This window comes from Camelus bactrianus, chromosome 3, assembly GCF_048773025.1.
Source record: "Camelus bactrianus isolate YW-2024 breed Bactrian camel chromosome 3, ASM4877302v1, whole genome shotgun sequence".
NCBI lineage: Eukaryota > Metazoa > Chordata > Mammalia > Artiodactyla > Camelidae > Camelus > Camelus bactrianus.
Genome location: NC_133541.1, coordinates 48,494,794 through 48,516,473, shown reverse-complemented (window position 1 = coordinate 48,516,473; position 21,680 = coordinate 48,494,794). Strand labels below are relative to the sequence as shown.

General features: G+C 34.5%; 1 protein-coding gene across 6 annotated transcripts in view; it reads right to left on the bottom strand.

Annotated features, from left to right (window-relative positions):
* Window positions 1–20,460, bottom strand: part of BDP1 (BDP1 general transcription factor IIIB subunit) — a 67,719-nt gene extending 47,259 nt beyond the window's left edge. For 4 of the 6 annotated variants that reach the window (XR_012504744.1, XR_012504743.1, XM_074359393.1 and 1 more), the window contains exons 1-12: window positions 20,340–20,460; window positions 19,899–20,099; window positions 17,288–17,564; window positions 15,629–15,738; window positions 14,696–14,755; window positions 13,238–13,366; window positions 11,786–11,919; window positions 10,530–10,624; window positions 7,180–7,234; window positions 4,602–4,745; window positions 2,092–2,373; window positions 1,058–1,205 (exon numbers count right to left, since the gene is read on the bottom strand). Coding sequence is in view for 4 of the 6 variants with exons in the window: in XM_074359393.1 (XP_074215494.1) it covers window positions 1,058–1,205; window positions 2,092–2,373; window positions 4,602–4,745; window positions 7,180–7,234; window positions 10,530–10,624; window positions 11,786–11,919; window positions 13,238–13,366; window positions 14,696–14,755; window positions 15,629–15,738; window positions 17,288–17,564; window positions 19,899–20,099; window positions 20,340–20,383 (1,679 nt within the window). In the remaining 2 variants the exon portion in view is untranslated. The other 2 variants (XM_074359399.1, XM_010949315.3) reach the window with 2 other exon arrangements.
* Window positions 20,461–21,680: the final 1,220 nt, after the last annotated feature.

Sequence of the window (21,680 nt, the reverse complement as noted above, 5' to 3'; positions counted from 1 at the left end):
AAAAAAACAAAACAAAACAGAAAGTAACAAATGCTGGCAATGATATGGAAAAACTGGAATCCTTATGCATTGTGCGTGGGAATGTAAAATGCAGCCACGATGAAAAACAGTATGGAAGCTCTTCAAAAATTAAAAACAGAATTATCTTATCATCTACCAATTCCCCTTCTGGCCATTTTTTCCAGAAGAATTGAAAACAAGATCTCAAAGAAATACCTTCACTTCCATGTTTATTGCAGCATTATCCACAATAGCCAAAAGATGAAAACAACCTAAATGTCCCAGAAAAATGAATACAGAAAACGTAATATATACACACAATGGAGTATTATTTGACCATAAAAAAGGAAATCCTGTCATATGCTAATAACACGGATTAACCTTGAAAACATTATGCTAGGTGAAATAACCCAGTTATAGAAGAACAAATATTACATGATTCCACTTACATGAGGTATCTAAGGTAACCAAACTCATAGAAACAGAAAGTAGAATTGTGGTTGCCAGGGACTGGGGTAAGAAGGAAATATTGAGTTCAATGAAGAGATTTTCAGTCACGCAAGATGGAAATGCTCTAGAGATCTGATGTGCAACACTGTGCTTATAGTTAACAATACTGTACATTTTAAAAACTTGTTAGGTGAGTAGGTCTCATGTTATGTGTTTTTTACCACAAGTAAAAACAAACCAAAAAAATCCAAACAAACAAAAAAAAACCCTCAGCAGGATACATCACAAACTGCTGAAAATCAAAGAGAAAATTATAAACCCATGCAAACACCAACCACAAGAAAGCTGCAGTGGCAAAGTCGGCATCAGAACAAAGAGCAATACTAGAATAATACCACACAAATGATAAAACGGTGATTTCACCAAGAAGACAGAACAATCCTAGGTATGTATGCACTTAACAAGAAAGTTTCAAAAGACATGAAGAAAAACAAACAGAACGATAAAGACAAACAGGCAAATTCACAATTACAGTTGGAGACGTCACACTCCTCCTTCAGTAACCTATAAAAGATGTAGACAAAATCAGTAAAGATATAGAAAATACCTTGATGAAAGAATAGGGTCAGTTCTTTTCTCAACATTTTCACTGGAGGATAAACCCACAATGTCGTCTATGTTCTGTACAGAGGGAAGTGGCTGTTCCTTATTGCCTTCATCTTCATTTATCTCAGGACTTAAAGACAGGCGTTTATCTATTAACATAAAATGCACATTATTATAAAAATGATAGCAAAAACATTTTTTAAAGCACAAAGGAATTTACATATAACATTGGAATGTAATGCAGTGATTAAGAAATTGTCCCAAAGTCCAAAGTCTTAAATCACTGAGCTATTCTGCTTTATATGTAATGTTTTTAATAGTAAGCCACAAAAGAGCATTATGATACCTATAAATCACACTATGTTACCTATCAGGACTCACTTATTAAAATCTTACTGGTGAAGCTGAACTACATAAAATTTAAATTCTACAGAAAGGTTGTTCTGGTCTGCTACTACCTTTTCTCCTCTCTTTTCTTGGTTATCTGCTTAAAATAATATACATCAACTCATAGAGAAAGAGACTAAGATTTCCCTAAACTCTAAGCCCTCATTCACTAATAACTCTTTAGTGTCAAAAGTGCCTGCATTCTAGGGAGTTTAAAGAAAGACAAATGAGAGGAATACTTATTCTAGTAGCTCTTTTATAGAAATTAAACAACTTATTGTGGGTTCATAAAGGTGCTCTATAGAGGTAGATCATGAAACCCTGTGCTTTATTAACAGACACAATATATATTTACTACACATATATGTGACTTAGAATCATCATTAATGGGAGTAAATAGGAGGTAACATCTTAGAGACAAATTTTAGAGAAAAATCTCCCCATTTCACTTTTGTTTTTTAACAGTAAATTTTTTTTTCCTTTAAACGAAAAATAAAAGGGTTTAACACAGGACTATGAATACAGAATCAATTAATAAGCATTATTAGTTGCTACCATCCAGGAGGAAAATATTTCAGTTATACATCATATTAGTGTACATGTCTTCACAAGTAATATAGGGGCTATTAAAATACATAATAATCTTACTTTTGTGTTTTTCTCCTTTAGAAGAGCCTGGCTGAATAGTGGCATTTCCTGAAAGATGTTTGACTTGTTTACCACCTTCATCCTGATTCTTTCTCCTCCTTTTCTTTTGATTTAGGTCTTGTTCTAATGTCACCTGTTCTGAATCCTGTCCTGATAAAGTCAGAGACTGTTGTTCTTCTTCAACTGTCTGAGTATCCTTTTGAGATCCTCCTGTGTCTGAAATTTTAGTGCTCACAGACTCATCCAGATCATTGTTCACTCTTTCACTGGCAACTTTTTTCACTGAAAATAAGAGAAATTGTTATAAAAACAACCTGCAGAAAAATTCTTAAAGGTGGGCAAGACAAATATTTAGCAATGTCTGAGCAAAGATTTGAAGACAACCTAAAGTGTGCAATAGAGGATGACTGAATAAGTTATAATAAATTTATACTATAAAAATCCATGCAATAAATAATAATGAGGTTATATGTAGCAGTGTAAAAGATCTCAGAAAATACTGTTGCATAAAAAAATCAAGTTGCAGAAAAATGTGCATAGTATGATCTCTTTTTTATTTAAGAAAAACAATTACATGTACTCTAAGATACATACGTAGGCATAGAAGAGTTTACCAATAATTATACCTAAGAAATCTAAAGAATTTGATTTGAGGGCAGGGTAGGAAAGAGTTTGAAAATTTTCTGTATCATTTGTTTTTAATGAACAATCTTATTAACAAATATTTTTAAGTAATTTCTAGTGCCTTTCCTTGAAGGGATACTAACAGTTAAGTGTATCAAAAGATGAAAATAATAAATTACTTTTACAAAAACAAAAAAGAGTATCCAAACCAAAAACAAACTTTACAACAACAGTACATCAGACATGGTCTCTAAAATTAACTAACCTTAAAAAATAATAAAATTCAATGTCATTTACTTTTATTCAAGAAAAGTCAAAATAAAATTTTAAAACTAAAAAAAAAAATACTGGATTTATTCTTTATCAGAATAATAATCAGCAATTTTTAAACTCTGAGACTTATAATAAAATACCTGAAAAGTTCTCACATTAAATAAGATACAGTGACTGACTTATGCTATTACCCATTAACATAATAATCATACAATTACTGACAGAGTAATATAATTTAAATTTCTTAGGGCTACATATAGTAAGCAAAAAAAAAATTTCTACACAGAAATAACTTTGAAGTTAGTACTACTTTTAAAAAGATAGAGGCACTGTGCTCTAGAAGAAGTTCTAGACTGGCTCTGTACAGAAAGGAGTTAACATAGGAGGCCTCACTGCTCTCCTTTGAAGTGCCTGCTTAAAAGGTTGGCTCTTGGACTGTGTCTGAGAACTTGGGTTTGGGGAGAGTTCCCACTAGCCTGACAAAAGTGGCTCGCTAAACCTAAACTGTTTGTACAACTACTGAACAACTGCTTTCCTTCTGGGAATTTTTAATTCTGGTACACACCAGGCAGGTGTCTACATATGTGACCAGCCTCCAACAAAAACCCTGGGTGCTGAGTTTCTAACAAGCTTCCCTGGTAGACAGTTTTTTACATATCTCATCACTACTTTTTGCTGGAGAATTAAGCACAACCTGTATGACTCTACTGGGAAAGGATTCTTAGAAGCTTGCAACTGTTTTCCCTAGACTTCGACCTATGTGCCTTTTCCCTTTGCTGATTTTGCTCTGTATCCTCTCCTTACAATAAATCTCAGCTGTTAGTACAACTATATGCTGAATCCTGTGAATCTTAGCAAATAATCGAACCTGGGGGAGGTCTTGGGGTCCTCCAACACAGGCTCTCACAGTCCTAGGCTGAGTCCTGCCTCTGTCACCACTAACACTGTGAGACTTTAGGGGAAAAAATGACTTAGGATCTCTGAGGCTATTTCTGAGTCATTAAAACAAAAGGAAAGGGGCTGGGATGTATAACTAATACATAAGGTTCCCTGTAGTTGCAAGATTCTTTAATTTATGTGGTTATAGCTAAACATTATCCTCATAGATCAGAGTTCAAATAGTTAAGAAAATAAAAGCCTAAAAATAGGAACACCCACATATAAGAATTTCCTACCTGGTACAAGTCAATATTGACCCTCAGAAATAAGCTGTGCTCGCTCAAACAATACAGTTTAGTTACAGGCCTGAAATATTAGAGTTCAATTTTTTTTTAATACCAGACTTTTGTTTCAGATTTGTTTTATAGAGGAAAATGACAGTAAGTAACCACACAAGACATCCCAAAATTCTACTGCTCCTTTATTAGCTACAACTATGTCCTAGATGCAAGAAAGATGTCAAATAGCCCAGTCATGCCAATTACAAAATTTAAAAGGGAGTTGCTGTTTGGGGCCAGATGACTGGGAGACCTAAGAAACATGAATTCCCTCCAATTGGATGCCCTGATGATCTCAACTACCTGAACTAGATATGAATGCTCTACGATTTGAGGGACAATATTGCAAGTCTATTACTATTAACTAAAATAAAACACTTTCTTTTAAATAAATACCTTTTACATTTTTCCGTGATTTAGAGGACTTTTTCTCCTTTAAACTCTGATTTTTAACAGATTTTTGTTTTCTTTTCTCTTCTTCAGCAAGAACTTTCTGAAGCAAATGAGCAAAAAAATCGAAGTCAAAAGGGCGCTTTTCCTCTGTTTAAAAAAAAGAGAGAACCTTCAAGTTTTCATTTAAAAAAAGAAAAATAACTTAAATTTTTTTTCCTTAGGTATCATAACATCAAAAGCAAAAGGGCTTATTAGCAGAATAAACAACGCTAATCACTGTAGTAGAGTCATAACAGAACACCACTGAGCAATAAAAAGTAATACATTAGTTAAAAAAAAGCAACTACTGATACAAGCAATAATACAGGTGAATCTCACAAATAAGCTGAATGAAAGAAGCTAAACACTAAAAAGCACATACTATTTGATTCTATGAGTAAGATGTTCTAGAACAAGCTAAACTAATCTATCTATGATGATTCAAATGAAAACAGTGGTTGCCTGAGTCGGGATTAGCGGTGGAGACTGATGAGAAAGGGAAACAAGTGGCCATTCTGGAGTGATGAAAATGTCCCCCCCAAAAAAAACTTTAATGAAAAAGAATATAAAAATGAATATATGTATATATATGCATGATTGGGACACTGTGCTGTACACCAGAAATTGACACTTTGTAACTGACTGTACTTCAATAAAAAATTAAATTAAATTAAAAAAAAAAAAAAAAAGAAAAGAAAATGTCCCATGTCTTGTTTTATGTGGTGGTTACACAGGTGTATTCTTCACCAAAATTCAAACTACAAATTACACTGTGCATAAATTGTAAATACACTTTCTTAAAAAGCTAGGATGACTAAGAAGTCCTCAAAAGCCTATCCATCACTTTATGTCCTCACTTAATTACAACCCTTTCACTATTAACTATGCTCTTTCAAATATTAGCAAAGAGGGAAGTTAATGAGTATTGATCAGGCCCACTCTCACTAAATACCCACTAACAGTATTATACCAGAAAGAGTAATCCATGAACAAACCAGAATGAATCCACTCCAGAAGTCAGATCCTTGCTTAAGCTCTACGTATACAAACAGTGAATGCAGACTAAGTGGTGCTCTATATACGTAAGCCCCAAGATTGTTTGGATTACAAGATAAGACAGCCTTAGAAAACGAGGTATATACCAAAACAAAAATAAACCAGATTCAGGAAACTAAGCCCAAACCTGAAATTCTTGAAAGCCCTGTTTTATCATGGACCCAGCATTTATCTGTTCTGACCGTCCACAAGAATGATTCTGAAAAACAGCACTCAATCCATAAAGATTCTCAGAAAAATTCAAGATATAAATTCCAAGAAAAATCATTAGGGTTTTTTTTTTTCTTAACAACTTCCACTATAAAACACTGAACAGTGAATTTTAAAGATTCTATTATAATGATCTTAACAATGGCTCCACACCCCATAAAGACTATTTATAGATTTATGGATTTTTTTTTTATTATAATGCATTAAACATAATGAAAAGTTTCAGGACCACTTCTCCAAAATGGAAAGGGTTCAGGATTACAGTATTTCAGAGCTTCCAGGAGCCATTCCTGGAAGTGGTTTTTCTGAGAACACAATACCACATTGATATCGGATGGGGTCCACCTTTGTGTCTACGCATAAAATAAATGTACCTGCTACACAATCTAAGTACCTCTCTTTAGAATTTTTTTCTAAGATCAGGACTGACTACAGCAAATGAAAAGTGAGTATGTTTATTAATCATAAAATGTTAGTAATTATCTTCCAAACAAAGAACACAGGAACTACTTTAAACAGTACATTTAATTCTGTTTTTCTTTACAGATCCCTTGATGTCCTTCTCTGGACTTAAAAAAAAAAAAAAGCAATGTTAATTTGAATGAGGCTATTAGTTAAAGGTGGAAAGTTATACTTCATTCCTTCAATCCATAAATTCCTTCAGATCTAAATTCAAATGTCATCTCTTCAGACAGAACTTCCCTGAACACCCAATCTAAATATCCACACACCAACTCCTACTTTCTGCTTCTTAGAAATTAACCACTATCTGAAATTATCCTGAAATTATATTCTTTCTCCACCCAATTAGACTTAAAGCTCTAAAAGCAGGATTCTCATCTGCACTGTTCCCCATTATATCCTCAATGCCCGCAACAGTGACTAGCACACAGCAGGTGGTCTGTATTATTGACTGAGTGACAGACTGACCACGGTAAGGAATCATCTATAGTATAATATCTTCCAGAAACAATTAACTTTTTCAAAACAGTTCTCCCAGAACAAAGAGAGCTTAGAAGTGATATCTTCAGTCCCTCTAATTTCCTGGACTCAGACCTCTGCTTACTTTCTTCTTGATGTTTCAGCTACTTCTTTACCTACAGATCTGTATCAAGTGCCAGATTTGAACTGATAAAGAGAAAAACTTCCAGTCCTACTCATCCCATGACAATATAAGGATAAAACAAATCTAAAACACACTGGAACCAAAGACAAAACATTGGTCATTTTGGGGGCTCTCCAAATGGTATGTTGTAAAAGAAGTCTTAATACTTACGGAATGCTTTGTCTATTCTCCATCCATTTGTTTTCTCCTCTCGTTTAAATTTATTCTGTTAACAAAAGAAAACAAAAAACCTATGGTAATTTTCTCCCATGTAACAAGTGAAAATTATGTTAAAAATATCAAAATGAAATTCTTTTAATAACATATGATTCTTTAATAAATAACATATCTTTGCTAACAGGTGAGTTACTTAAACCTTTAGCTTTTTAAAAATAGAGATGAAAGATTTATATGAGCTCTCTGATTCTCCTTATGATCAACAGCATGAATCAGCAATGGAAGCTAGATTTACAGAGGACAGGAAAAAAAAAACAAAGTCAACTAGTGTAGAAACAGATCAAATTGTAATCAATTAAACTAAACAGTATTAACTCTTTAAAAACTAGTATATTTATATCATATTAAACCTCTTACACTATGATTCTAATATGTTTTTAATGGCAAGGAGGGGAGACTGTAAAGAAACAAGCAAAATTTTGAAGCAGGCCAAGTTAATCTTTAGAATCTTCTTGATATTAAGGAACACCTTATGCTTTTCTGAGGACCAAAGAGTCCATTTCACTCCAGATTATCTCCTTTAAGATAGAGATGGTAAAGGTTTAAGGCTCAATGCATTCTAAGGACATTAGAAAGTCTGAGGGAATATACATACACATACACATCCTAGGAGAGGGAAGAATCAACCAGTCTCTCCTTTCTTATCAGTTGCCTAAAAGCTTTCATTAAAAATACAAAAATCAAACATTTTATTGAGAAAAAAAGAGTGCTATCACACAAAGTAACTGCTTCATGGCCCCCCTTTTCCCTCCAAAAGAACCTAAGCACTAACTTGACTTTTAAAGCAATAACTTTCTTGCATCCTCTTACTGCTTATCATTCAAGGGTAACTCCTTAAGCTCTGTAGTTTAGCCTTGCTTATTATTTTAAAGCTTCATATGACTAACATCTTTCAATTTACAGATTACCCCTCTTTTCCACTCCTAAATTCTTTTTTTGTTCATTTTGTATTGGGGGGAGGGGGCATGGAGATAATTAGATTTATTTATTTTTACAGGAGGTACTGGGGATTAAACCCAAGACCTTGTGTATGCTGAGCATGCACTCTGCCATTTGAGCTATACCCTCCCCCTCCTTTTTTCCTTTTCTTATCTTTCTTCATAATACTTGTTACCAAGTAATACAGAAGTTTTCAAGGATGATCATCTTTCTCCCTTAAGAAATCATATTATTCTTTAAACAGTTCCTCAAAAGTTAACAAAAGTCACCTCCAAAAAAGTGATAGGCTACAATCACTAAATTAGACATCCTAAGAGAAATGCCAATAGGCTTTAGGCATTATTCAATTCTAAAACATGGCTACATCATATTTTACCTAATTGGGAATAGAATTTAGAACAATGTAAAACTTTTATGAAGAATGTATTGGTATTAGTTATTGAATTCATAGACAGGAACCACTGTAGGCCAAATTCCACGATCATAAAATAAATCAATTAATTTCAACCTCTGGTCCTGACAAAGTATCTGGTTATGGGCTTATTCCACACATCCAATCTACCATAAATAACTTTAACACTGAACAAAATAAATGCATCGATTATTTTCAAGCATTGGACAATAGGCAGAGCAAGACTACAATCCTAAAACCCCAGAGAGAAAGGAAACAAAAGATGTACCAATGTTCATCCTTCTCTCTGCTTGGGTTAAATTTCCTAACCAATGAAGGAGAGATAAAGACCAGTTAGAGCACAGAGATCCCACTGAGCTGAGGAAGTCGAGAATCTTTAGGGGCAGGGTTCCACAGAGAAGAGAGCTATTTAAAGAAAAGCCTCACAAGCCTGGCAGAAGTATCCCATTGGTTGTTGGTCTACATCTGGGTTGCATATGCCCAGAGCATAGGGCGTGGAGAATTACTACTACAGGGACGGAAACAGAAAAAAGATACTAGAAGTCACATAACATAGTGAGATGACAGGGTTCTAGTCCACATGAATGGAAAAACTTTGATAACACTGAGACATTCACTTCAGACCAGAACAACCACCACTTAAAGACAGGGATGACAGCCTAAAGCAGCCTTTCTCAATCGAAGTTCTAGCATGAGAATTAAGCCCTAATGCCCTAAGGTATCTACTCCATGTAATAAATTACCTTCTTTTCCTATGCACGTACAGTGGGACTAATATGACCATCCTTGGAGAAATTAGAAAACAGTAACTGGAATTATTTTCTATAGTTCAGATGAGAAACCTAGAGTAAAGATCAATCTTAATAAAGCCTAAAACTAAGCCTTGACAGGAATAAGGAGAGTTGGCAATATATCAGCTGCCTTCTAGAACTAAACTCAACCCTCTTTAAGGGAAAAACAAGCAAGCAAACGTAATCTAGGTATTGTGCAACACATCAGCCACAATGTCCAGCATGCAATAAAAAAAAAACACCACCACAAGACATGAGAAAAGGTAGGAAAATGAGACGCACAATCAGGGAAATGAAATAAAAAATATAATATCAGAAATGTAACAATCACTGAACGGGCTTAACAGCAGATTGAAGATAGCAGAAGACAGGGTAGTGAACTTGTAAACATGGTAACAGAAACTAACCAAATTGAAACGAAGAAAAAAGACTTGAGGGAGAAAAAAGACAGAGCTTTAATAATATTTAGTACAATGTCATGCAGACTGACACATGTAAGTGAGGCACCAGAAGTAGAGAACAAAGCAGAAAAAAATTTTTTAAAAACCCTTAAGCAAATCATAAATATACTGCTGAACACCAAAGTTAAAGAGAAAAATCTTGAAAATAGTCACAGAAAAACAATTTCACCAAATATGTGACTACATATTAAAGACTACAGTTACAGTTGACTCTTGAACAACATGAGTTTGAACTGTGTGGTTCCACTTACGCATAGGTTTTTTTCAATAATAAATACTATAGTACTACACAATCCGAGGTTGGTTGAATCTGTTTTAGAAGTGGGTAGATACAAATCAGAAAATGTAATACTGAGGTTAAAGAGATTATACTCAATTTAGAATTGAGAAATATTACATTACTTTTGGGGGGGTGTAATTAGATAGATTTATTTACTTACCTACTTACTTATTTATTTATAAGAGGTACTAGGGGTTGAACCCAGGACCTTGTGCATGCTAAGCACACACCCTACCACTGAGCTATACCCTCCCCTCCTTACACTACTTTATGAGCTGTTAAAGGATAGTTGTACCAAAAACACAGTAGTGGAAAAGGATGGAATGAGATTTCAATCAAAGGTTAAAAAGTAATACATTTTGGTCTCTTTTCAGTTAACAAATGTGATGGTTTTACTTTACCTTAATTTCTATCCTGGCTCTATGAGGAAAAAGTTGTCCGATCATAGAAAAGTCAGTTCCCACCATGCTGATGGCTAAAAAAAACATATCTGTTTCTGTAAAAATAAAGATTCAGAAAGATTGAGAATTAATCTCCTAAATATTTCAGAGGAAAAAGAAATCTTACATAAGTATATCTTTTGAGGTAAAAATAAATTTGACAGTTCTTAAGTTTGGTTTTTTTTGTTGTTGTTGTTGTTATTTTGGTGGGATGAGGGAATTAGGTTTACTTATTTATCTATTCTTAGAGGAAGTACTGGGAATTGAACCCAGGATCTCATACATGCTAAGCATGTACTCTACCACTTCAGCTATTCCCTCCCCTCTGACAGTACTTAAGTTTTTTACTAAAGTCCAGTAAATCTTTAGACATAGAAATATATCTATGTACATGTACACAGACATATTTCAGTTTTCCTACAAGGAACCTCATGGATATAAAAACACTTTTTTAAACTTATATACAGAAACATGGCTTAAGAAATTTGCATGTTCATACCAAAGTAGCAGGGATTTTTAAAAAGACATTCTGCCTATCTGGTCTTAAAGTGTCTTGAAGAAAACTGTCAGTCATGACGAGTATAATATTACTGCTAATGTAAGCAACTAAGACGTGCTAAGCAGTATGTGAAAGAAAGTAGCTAGAAAACACATAAGAAACTGCTAACAGAAGTAACCTCAAGAGAAGAGAACTGGGGAAGTCAGAGAAAGAAATCTTCCTTTTTGTTCTACATTATTCTGTTGTGTTTAAATTTTTCCTCAAAACAAGCTGCATTATTTTTATAATAAAAAATAAGCAGTAAGCAACAGCATGCAAAAGTAATATATATTTTTTAAACTGTGTACTTACTACCATTAAAAGCTGTATTATACAATACTGAGGTAGAACATTTTTGTGAGCATTAAAAATATTATTAATTTTTCATTAAAATACTTATTGTACAAAGATTACAAACATGTAAAGTACCTGTTGTACAGAGATTTGACAGAGAGGAATATTTCAGCTAAAATGACCATAATGCTAACTCCTAAAAAGACTTCTAAGATAAAGTCAGACGTGTGGTAGAGGGGATGGGAAAGGTGCCCAAAAAATTATCTAGAGAGAAAACATGGCAGTTTGCTGGGGTTTTTTAACCTGATTTAATTCAGAAACAGAGAAAATAATTTATTTCATTTCAAATAAATAATACACAAAATTTAAAATGAAAAGTAGTTACCTTTATTTGACCACGGTTTAGAGTAGTAATTTTTCCTAAAACTGGAATATGTAGTTGTAGAACCACGCTCAAATATGGGGTCATTTTCCTCAACAACACAAGGGCCTTTTGTCCTTAAAACTTCTACAGTTAAACTGAAAGAAACATATTTTTAAACAGATCTACACTAAAAACAAGCAAGGAAACAAACAGTAAATGAGATTTTAGTAGTTATATTTTGAAATTTACCATAGCAAAGTCATATCAAAACCATAATACACATCTGAGGTATGCATATTTTCCAAGAATCTGCTAATTTTCACTTAAACTATGATTTCCATGGAATAAAAATAAATGCCAACTTTTTTTCCCCCAAAATCCTTAATAGCAATATAAAATATACAAAATGTCTTTGGGCCAGCCACCTAAAACATTCTTTGTTTTTTTTACTGATTTCTGTATGTCTCCTATATTTAATATACATTATTTTATCATGCAAAACCCCTGAACACGAAACAGTTAAATAAGCTTTCAACAATTTAATGACCAGTAAAATCATCTTCACAAAATAGTGGAACACAATATGCAAAAACAATTATTATTAATAGTATTAAATTTTTGTTTATCATAAAACTTACATGCTATGATTTGTAATTAATTAAACTGTCAGACTTTCCACCCCTCCTTTTTATCTCCTTATTAATTTATTTTCTGTTTTAAAATATACTCATTGGAAAGACAACTAAATTTCACAATGCCAAATTTGAGAAAGTTAATGTTATACTAAGAAATTAAGCCAGAAAGTCAATAAAACCTCACCATTAAAACAATCATAAAATATGTTAAAACTACATTTCATTGTATCTTCAATAGTTATCATCACATGCCAGAATACAGTATTAGTTCATAATGTGAAGGTTGAATACCGACATCAAGACTGAGTCAATCTTTGGCGGAGGAGGGTATATAGCTCAGTGGTAGAGTGCCTGCTTAGTGTGCCCAAGAGTCCCGGGTTCAATCCCAGTACCTCCACTAAAAAATAAATAAACCTAATTACCTCCTCCCACTAAAAAAAAAAAAAAAAAAAAAAAAAAGAACAGGAAATAATCTCAAAATTCAGGATGCTTATTAAAGAGAAAAAAGTCTGAGTCAATCTTGAAAATCTATCCGCAGTGGAGGACAGCATGTGATTAGGTCAACAGCTCATTTTAATTACCAATAAAGTCAGTAAAACAGTAGTAGGTTAGTGGGTGGCAGATCAGCAGTACCATCTTCTCATATAAAGGACAGCATTATAAAAATTGCAAAAAAATTATAAATGAATCTAACCTACCTATTTACAACACACATTATACAAATATAAACATCAGAGTCTAAATGACAATGACAAATACAGAAACTTAATCTCCCTCAGTAGACAGAGCACATTTGTTCTCATAAAACCACAATTTCCCTCTCTTTTTTCAAACTTACCTCTCTTCATCCAAAATAATAGAACCATCTTCTGCCACTTTTACTCGAGGAACCAGCAATGGCCCATCATCCATCTCTTCTTCTACTTCGACATTATCTTCACCATCAGGAGTACTCTTACCTTCCTGCCTACCAAATGTAAAGACAGGTTAGTTCATACAAAAATGTTCCCTCAGGATCAGGGACTTGTAAAATAAATTACTGCAAATTCAACCTTCTAGCTATTTCTTACTTTCCCTATAACCTAACTGAAAATATTCTGTGTTGTTAAGGACGTAGTTATAAGATTTTCTCTAATTTAATCTAGCAGCATTTAGTAAGAGGCTTTACTCTCTCTGAAAATAAAGAGAAATAAATGTTCATCTTTTCTATCTCAGTAAGGTTATGAGTAAATCATCCAGATATTATGGAATTAACAAAAATAACCCTTATAGTTATACAGCATTAGTTTTCAGATCATTTTATAATCTCTTCAGAATAACCCTTGGGGGTTAGTTTTTCATATCCATTTGAGGCTTGGAGAAGATAAATTAGTCTTGCTCTAGATTACACAACAGCAAGGATAGATTAAGCAGCCAAATACAGTTTTCCAAATATTGACTCCAAATTCCATATACTTTCCATTCAATTACAGTCTCCTTAAGGTCTTATTGAAGGAAACATAACCTATAAATCTATAAAAAACATAACTTACTTCTAAATCTTGAGAGTTCTACTTTAAAACAATGTGGATTCTAAGCAAAATCATTAATGATTGTTACTTGTGACAACCAGAAATGTCAGAAGTGATAAGCAGAAAATTCCAATGTTTCTGCTAATTTCCCACAATCCCTACTTTGAATTACAAAGCTACAATAACCTCCTAAGAGGTCTCTTGGAGGGATTTCTTGGGAACAGAATAATATATGTAACAGTGAAGGTATGCACACAAAAAGACACTCTCTAATGGGATCAAAACTATACCTCTTGCAGGACAGTGTATACAGAATGCTTTAAAAGGGAAAAAAAAGGAAAGAAAGAAGAAAGGTAAAAGGGGAAAGTAAAGAAAATGAAAGGGAAAAGAAAAAATGTTTGCTTGGATAGACATAGACTAGAACTAAAATGATACATTAAAAATTTGGGAACATTTGTTGCCTCCAGGGAGAGCTACTAGACAGAATTGGAAGACTTTTCTCAGTACACTTTTGTTCCTTTTGTATTTTGTATTTATTCTAAAACAAAACTCTTAAATTCTAAAAGCTTTAACTTAAAATCGTAATACTGACTTACATATGTAAGACACAAATAGTGTGGGGATTTCACATTGACTCAAATCAGGCAGTAACTTCCATTCTTGTCATGATTCTATTTAAAAATTCTATCACATGTAATCTAACTAAAACAGGAGGCATAATTTGATTCCATTAAAAAAAAAATGTACCCATAACAGAATATATTCAAAACAGATGAGATGCTTACTCTCTGGTCTGGACTGGTGTCAATGATTTTTCAGTTTTCTTTTCTTGCTCCAGTGAAGAACTATTATTAAACACAGTAACAAAATACTTCTTAATAAATAAGTCATCTACATTTTGTCAATTTTACCTGACAATTCTATCTGATGCAAGCAGCAAATAGTTTTAATTTGTAATTTTTTTTATAACATACTACTACTATTAATGATGGTGGGTCCAACAGTCAATTTTTCATTTAAAAACTTTGGTCATCATTATTAATAATTTGTTAGGCCCTAAGTAGAGAACACTCTTACTCTCTAATCCCAAGGCATGAAGCAACCTAGGGGGCCTGTTTCCAACTCCTAGATGTCAAACAACTCAAAACCTAAGTTTCTGGTCCTTCCCTCAACTAGGCCAAAGATCTGGTACACCTGATAAAGGCTACCTTGAAAATATGTCACTACTCCTACGTTCATTTGCTAAACCACCAACAACACAACAATGAGGAGATTTATTATAAACTCTCTGCCTCCCCAGGCTAAGTCTGATTAAAGAAACTTGAGAGTAGGGGTATAGCTCAGTGATAGAGTGTGTACTTAGCACCACAAGGTCCTGGGTTCAATCCCCAGTACCTCTGTAAAAAAATTTTTTTAGAGGATTTGTTATTCAAATGCCGCCATATTTAATTAAGAGGTAGGGTATAAAAATTAAATCATCCCTTTAGATCATAATATAGCATATAAGAAAATGTAAGAAATAAAAATTGCCATCTTGATTTTTAATCTTATTTTTAATCTCAGAGGTAAAGGGCATCACTTACCACCCCAAGAAAGCAGTTACTTGAAACAGCCCTAGTTTTTAAAAGGGCATCATATGAGCTGTAACTGCACTCTGAAAGTGATACTTAAGTCACTACATACTCAAAGAAAGTAAAATAGAAATAAAGTTTACTTACGTCATTGGATTGTTATCTGGCAGGTAATATATGAAGTCTCTCATAGTCATTTTTGAACGATCTGGTGGCCCCTGACTTTCATTTATGGCGTATTTGTTTTTCCACTGCTTCTAGATACACAAGCACACACAGATACATTTAAATTTTATAACTATAGAAGAATTTTAGATGTATATATTTAAGTATACAGCCCACTGCTGCATTCGTTGCAAGTGCTTGAAAATTATTCCTACTACACTTATGTCTAATTTTAAGGAAAAATTTTATATACTGAATATTTAAAAATTAGAGCATATTAATTAATTTTAAAACTAAAATGACTGAGACTGCCTAAAAGCTCAATGTATAAAATCATGCTTGCTGATACTAACTACAATAGTTCAGTGAGAATTTATACGTACAGTTTTTATTTGCCCTGTAGTGAACTGGAATCCCATGTATTTTATGAAATTCTTGAAGCAAATGTTTAATTTTTAATTCCCCAAAATAAATCTAATTAAGCAGATTCTATAGAACACTTTTAGAGGCAGATTTTAGGGGCTATGGATTCAAATCCCATATCCTCAACTGCTGTTTGACACAAAGCAAATAACCTCTCTGAGCTTATTTCCTCCTGTATAAAATAGTGATATCCACTTCACACAGTTCAGATATTTAAATAAGACAATTAATACAAAGCACCAAGTGCCCTCTTCTTAATTAAAAGGGGGCATTTTATAATTAATAAGAGCTGACATTTGTTGAGTTCTTATTATTTGCTAGACACTAACCTAAATACACTTTACACAAATGAACTCACTCTTCACAATCTTCCAATGAGGTGAATGCTATCATCAGTCTATTTTACAGACGAGGAAATAGACATAGATGATTAACTAAATTGTTCAAAGTCACATAGTAAGTAAGGGATGAATCTAGGATCCCTTAGTCTAAGATAAAGTATCAAATTCCAGAGCTTGCATGTTTTACTACTGTTACAATGCCCTCTTCAGAAAAACAATCTTCAAGATTAAAAAGAATGTAGTGTGGAGAGTATAGCTCAACTGGTAGAGCGCATGCTTTAGCATGCATGAGGTCCTGGATTCAATCCCTAATACCTCCTCTAAGAATAAATAAACCTAATTACCTCCCCGAACGAAAAAAAAGACTAAAAAGAACATAGACTGCACTGTAAGTATACACACATTTTCCCCATTTATTACACTCTATATTGACAATTCAGAAAAACATTAGCAATTCATTTTGCACAACTACATTTATGTTAATTCAAATGACTATAACTCATGTCAACAAGATATCCTCAAAAAAATCTGAAGGCTTAGTTTATAAATATGCTTGTATGTGTATCCATCCGTGTGTGTGTGAGCATGCACATAAGATGTCCCTTTTGTGGCTTATGTCAAAAACAATGAAAGACATTGATGAATCAAATGTATAAAAATTAATACTGTGGAAAAAATAAGGTTATCAACTCCACAGTGCTTCTTAATCATTCTGTTAACAAAAGGTGATATTCTTACTAACTTGAGGAATGTTATTTGGTTTTGTTTCCCTCATCAAAATGCTACAGATGCTTATTTTTCCTCCAAATGATCCCTGACTAACATAAAAACAAAAATCTACCAGGCAACAGTCAAAATTCTGAATTTTCTACCGTACCTTCTCTTTTCTCAATTCTTCTTTTAACATTTCTCTCAGTTTCTGGGCTTTATATATTCGGTATCTGTCTGAGCATGGCTGTTTCTCTTTTGTTGGAACAGGGTTTGGCTGTGGAGCTTCTTGATTAACTGTAGATAAAGGATGAGGTTCTGAAGGAACACTGATACCAGGCTTAACCAAACTAGAAGTACTTGATACTCGCTTTCTTCTCTGTGAGACAGTAGAGGAAGATTTACTGGATTCTTCAACATCATTTCCACCATCAGTCTTTTCATCACTGTTGAAATTTAAAAAGGAAAAATAAAAGGACAAGTGGATCTTCTTTTCGATATTCTAGTTTTAAAAACTAGTCTGGCAAAAGTGGATCAATGACTTGAACAGAGGCTACAATAAAATGTTTGTTTAGTAAATTAAAAAATGGAAATTCTAATGAAGACTGATGATCCTTTTCAAACTTTAAATCCCTAAGACATTATATATAGCACATAATTTTATGCTCATGCTAGTCCCTTAAAAAAAAAAAAAACCCAGAGGGAAAAACCCCTAAGTTTCAAAACAAACCTTAATTAGCCTAATTTGAATTACTAGATAACTAACAGGCTTTTTCTTCTGATAGCTTAAAAAAATTTTTTTTATTGAAGTATAGTTGATTTACAATATTATATTAGTTTTGGGTGTACAGCCCAGTGATTCAGTATTTTTAAAGGTTGAAAGGCATTAAATGAGAGTTGTTTCTTAAAATTAAGTTTATATTCCACATTGACACCCCCTAAACTGATCTGAATTATTGGCATTATACTTTAATTATCAACTTGGGATCAGTCAAACCAAACATACAAAATTTTAAATCTCTGAAATACTTGTATTGCAGTATTTGAAGATAATTCATATGGCTGCATTAATCAAACAAAATTCTGTTTGAGGCAGAAGTCACTTAACTTTTGTCAGATATAACAGCTTATTCACTATCAAAATAAAGTCTTCACTCAAAACAAGTACTCAGTCACTCCAATTACATGTTAGAGATAAAGGATTGGATATAAATATTTCAGTAATGGCCTCAAGGCAAATGAAGAACTTATAAGTCCAGAATTAAAAGTAGTCAAATTTTTTCATGTTATGATAATTTTACATAAAAGTGGAAAATGCCTAAACCTACAGAATAACCTTTCCAAAAAGTATCCAATTTAAATTCTTATCTCAGCTCTTATATGTGATACATGTGCTATTTACATTTCACCCAATTAATGTGAATGCACAAGGTCAGAATACATACCCTACATTTTTACAATTAACAAAGACCCACCAAAAAAGAAGATAAACAAATGTCAACTATAAAAAAGCCATATCCTTAAGCTTAAATGTCTCAAAACTACAGGCTAATTTATTAATATCAATAATCATGGACTCTTATGTAGTTAACAGGATCTCTGTGAACTTTATTAACAGTAACTGGTATTTTAATCTCCACTGTTGGGAGAAATTTTGAAACAAATTCATGTAACAAACTTAGAAATCACCAAGCATCACTAAGCTATCAAAATACTACCCTAAACCCAGCACGAGTTGAGCCCAACAGGAGAAGTTAAGCTAAAAAATAAAGGAATAAGGGGGAGAGGGTATAGCTCAAGGGGTAGAGCGCATGCTCAGCATGCCGAAGACCCTGAGTTCAATTCCCAGCACCTCAATTAAAAATAAATAAATAAACCTAATTACCTCCCCACCCAAAAAACAAACAAAAACAGAAAGGAATAAAATCCTGTCACAGTATATGAAGAATTTATGCCATCTCACTGTCATTTAATAGGGTTGGTTTTTCATTGGTTTCCTACATTTATAGTATAAAAACAGAAGTCATTATTAGCTTAACATGTCTTAACTTTAATTACTTTGCTCCATAACCTTTAAACATAAAGGTAATTATTCTGCCCTGTCCTGTGCAAGGAGGTTTATATCAGTTATCTCTAACCTCCACAGTAACTCTCCGAAGTAGGTAATATTATCCTCATTTTGCAGATGAGTAAACTCTGCCTGGGCAAAGCCCATAATTGTTAAATTAAGTAGGAGAATCCTGAATCCAAATGTGGAACATGACACATGCTTCTCGGTTCAGAAAACATGGTCACCATACTTAAAGGGGCAAACTCTCAAGTCAAAATAAGTAACCAGACCTCCTTTCCATTGACATAAATCAGCAGAATCCAAGTAACACTGCTCTTCTTTTAAAATTAAACGTTTTTAAGATTAAAAAAAAAAAAACTACTTACCCTCCAAAGTACTCCAAAAGAATGAAAACTGCGGTAATCAAAATTCTCTAATGAATAATACCACGTGTGGATATTCTTCACTTCCTGACTGTTATACCTGGATTCCTCCCACTACCGCTTGAAGACCCCCTCCCCGAGAATCTACACACTGTAACACATCCACACTTGTCACAACCTGTGGTCAGCGAGACCAACTGTAGTTTGCAACGTGTTCCTCGGCCTCAACTGCCAGGCTTAGTGCAAGCGAGGGAATACTTCCACGGAAAAGTTCATTTGCTCAGCTTCCAGGTGACATGCCGGGAGAGGCGGGACAGATGAAAATGCTCCCCTCTGCAAACACTTACCTGCTCTTGGGAGTCTTTTCTTGGGGCTCCGCTTCCCCGAAACCCACTGGGGGCACATCTGTGGACTCCGCTGGCTTCGGGGCAGGGGCCGCTGTAGGCTCTGGCGGCCTGGGAGCCTCCTGTTCACGCTGGGGATTGGAGGCGGTGGAGCCTCTGGCGCCAGCTCCAGGCCTGACATTCGGCTTCACGCTTAGGCGTGCCCTGCGGAACATGGCGGAGCCAGGGGGCCCGGGGAGGCGGCCCCAGGGCCGCTTTCAGCCCCGAGCCCCGGCCGCTGCCTGGAGAGGGGTTTAGGAACTACGCCCTTTCCACAAAGCCCACACCACCAGCCCAGCCGGCAGCTACCGCAGTTTCACGCCCCCGCCACCACCACCTGCGTCGTCCCGCCGCCGCCTCTTCTTCATGACCCTGCTACAGTAATAGCTAATTTTCTCGCTATACCTTGCTCCCCCGCCGTCAGAGGGCGCCGGAACTGGTTGCGTCATCCTCCAGCGCCACGGAATGACGTAAGACGCACAGCGCCCGGAGCCATGGTAACTGTAAGCCACGGAGCCTGGGTTCCCTGGAACCGGAAATTGAGATGCAAGGCTGTGTGTTTTCCCTCTCCAGGGGTCCCTAGAAGTTATTCAAAAAAGGAGATAGTCCATTGGCCCAAACTTTTACGAGAACTATTAAAATCGCTTTTGTTTTTAGAGGGTCCTGTAGAGGAGTGCCTGTTTATCAGCACATCCCCAAGACTTACTTAAAAATTCTAAATTGAGTAGAACATAGATTTGAAATTCAGATGTGAAGAAACTGATAATACTTAACTTCTAAAAGGGGAACTGGGCTTCTGGTAAGTATATCTTAGGAAGAGGAACATTTACTGTATATCCTTGTGTACTTTTTAATGTGAATGTAATACCTGTTCAAAAATTATTGTAGTTAAAATTTTGTAAATTAATTTGAGCATTCTTAATCTGCTTCAGGAGGGAGCAATAAACAAGGCATTCTGGGTGGGCGAGGAAAAATTCAACAAATGAATTTAATAATTTAAGAATTATTAAATGCCATGAAAGAAATGTAAAGGATAATATGACAGAGGTTAATGAGAGGCTGGTTTACTTTATGCAGGATAATTAGGGAAGGCCTCTATGATGAGAGGGAAAATGTCCAGAGATGCAGCTGGCTCTACAGATTATGAGCAAGTGTTTGAACCGGCAATACACGTCCCCTGCCTCATGGAAAACAAAGGCCTGACTTCCTTCTTGAAAGGGGAAGAAAATTCTACAAGAACATCCTGCTATATTAATAACAAAATGTCAAAGGAATAAAACACTGAATTGATTGAAGAGATTGCTAGGTCATCCAGAAGGAGAAAGAAGAGGAATAGGTATTTTTGAGAGTAGGAAAGCAAGGCTGAAAGCACAGAAGAGAGAAGAGATTCTGTAAAAACTGGAAAGGAAATAGAGGTCTGTGGGCTCCTAGTACTATGGAGAGGCAACAGGACCTCAAAACAAATCTAAAGAAGCTTAAGAACTTGACAAAAATAACCCCTGCTGAAACTATCTCAGAAAACTTGGAGCTACTGCCAGAACCCTGTATCTCTGGACAGCATATTCTGGTATAGACTGAAGACACAAGGCCTTTCCCAAAATGTTTTGTTCCACCTATGAGTCTATGGTGTTCCCACAATTTTGCAGGTAAAGAAGTAAATAATGACTGAGATTTAATGTCCTATTAGTAAAGGGATGAGAACAGAATCAGATTTAATTTTATTATTAAATATAAAATCATGAGTTT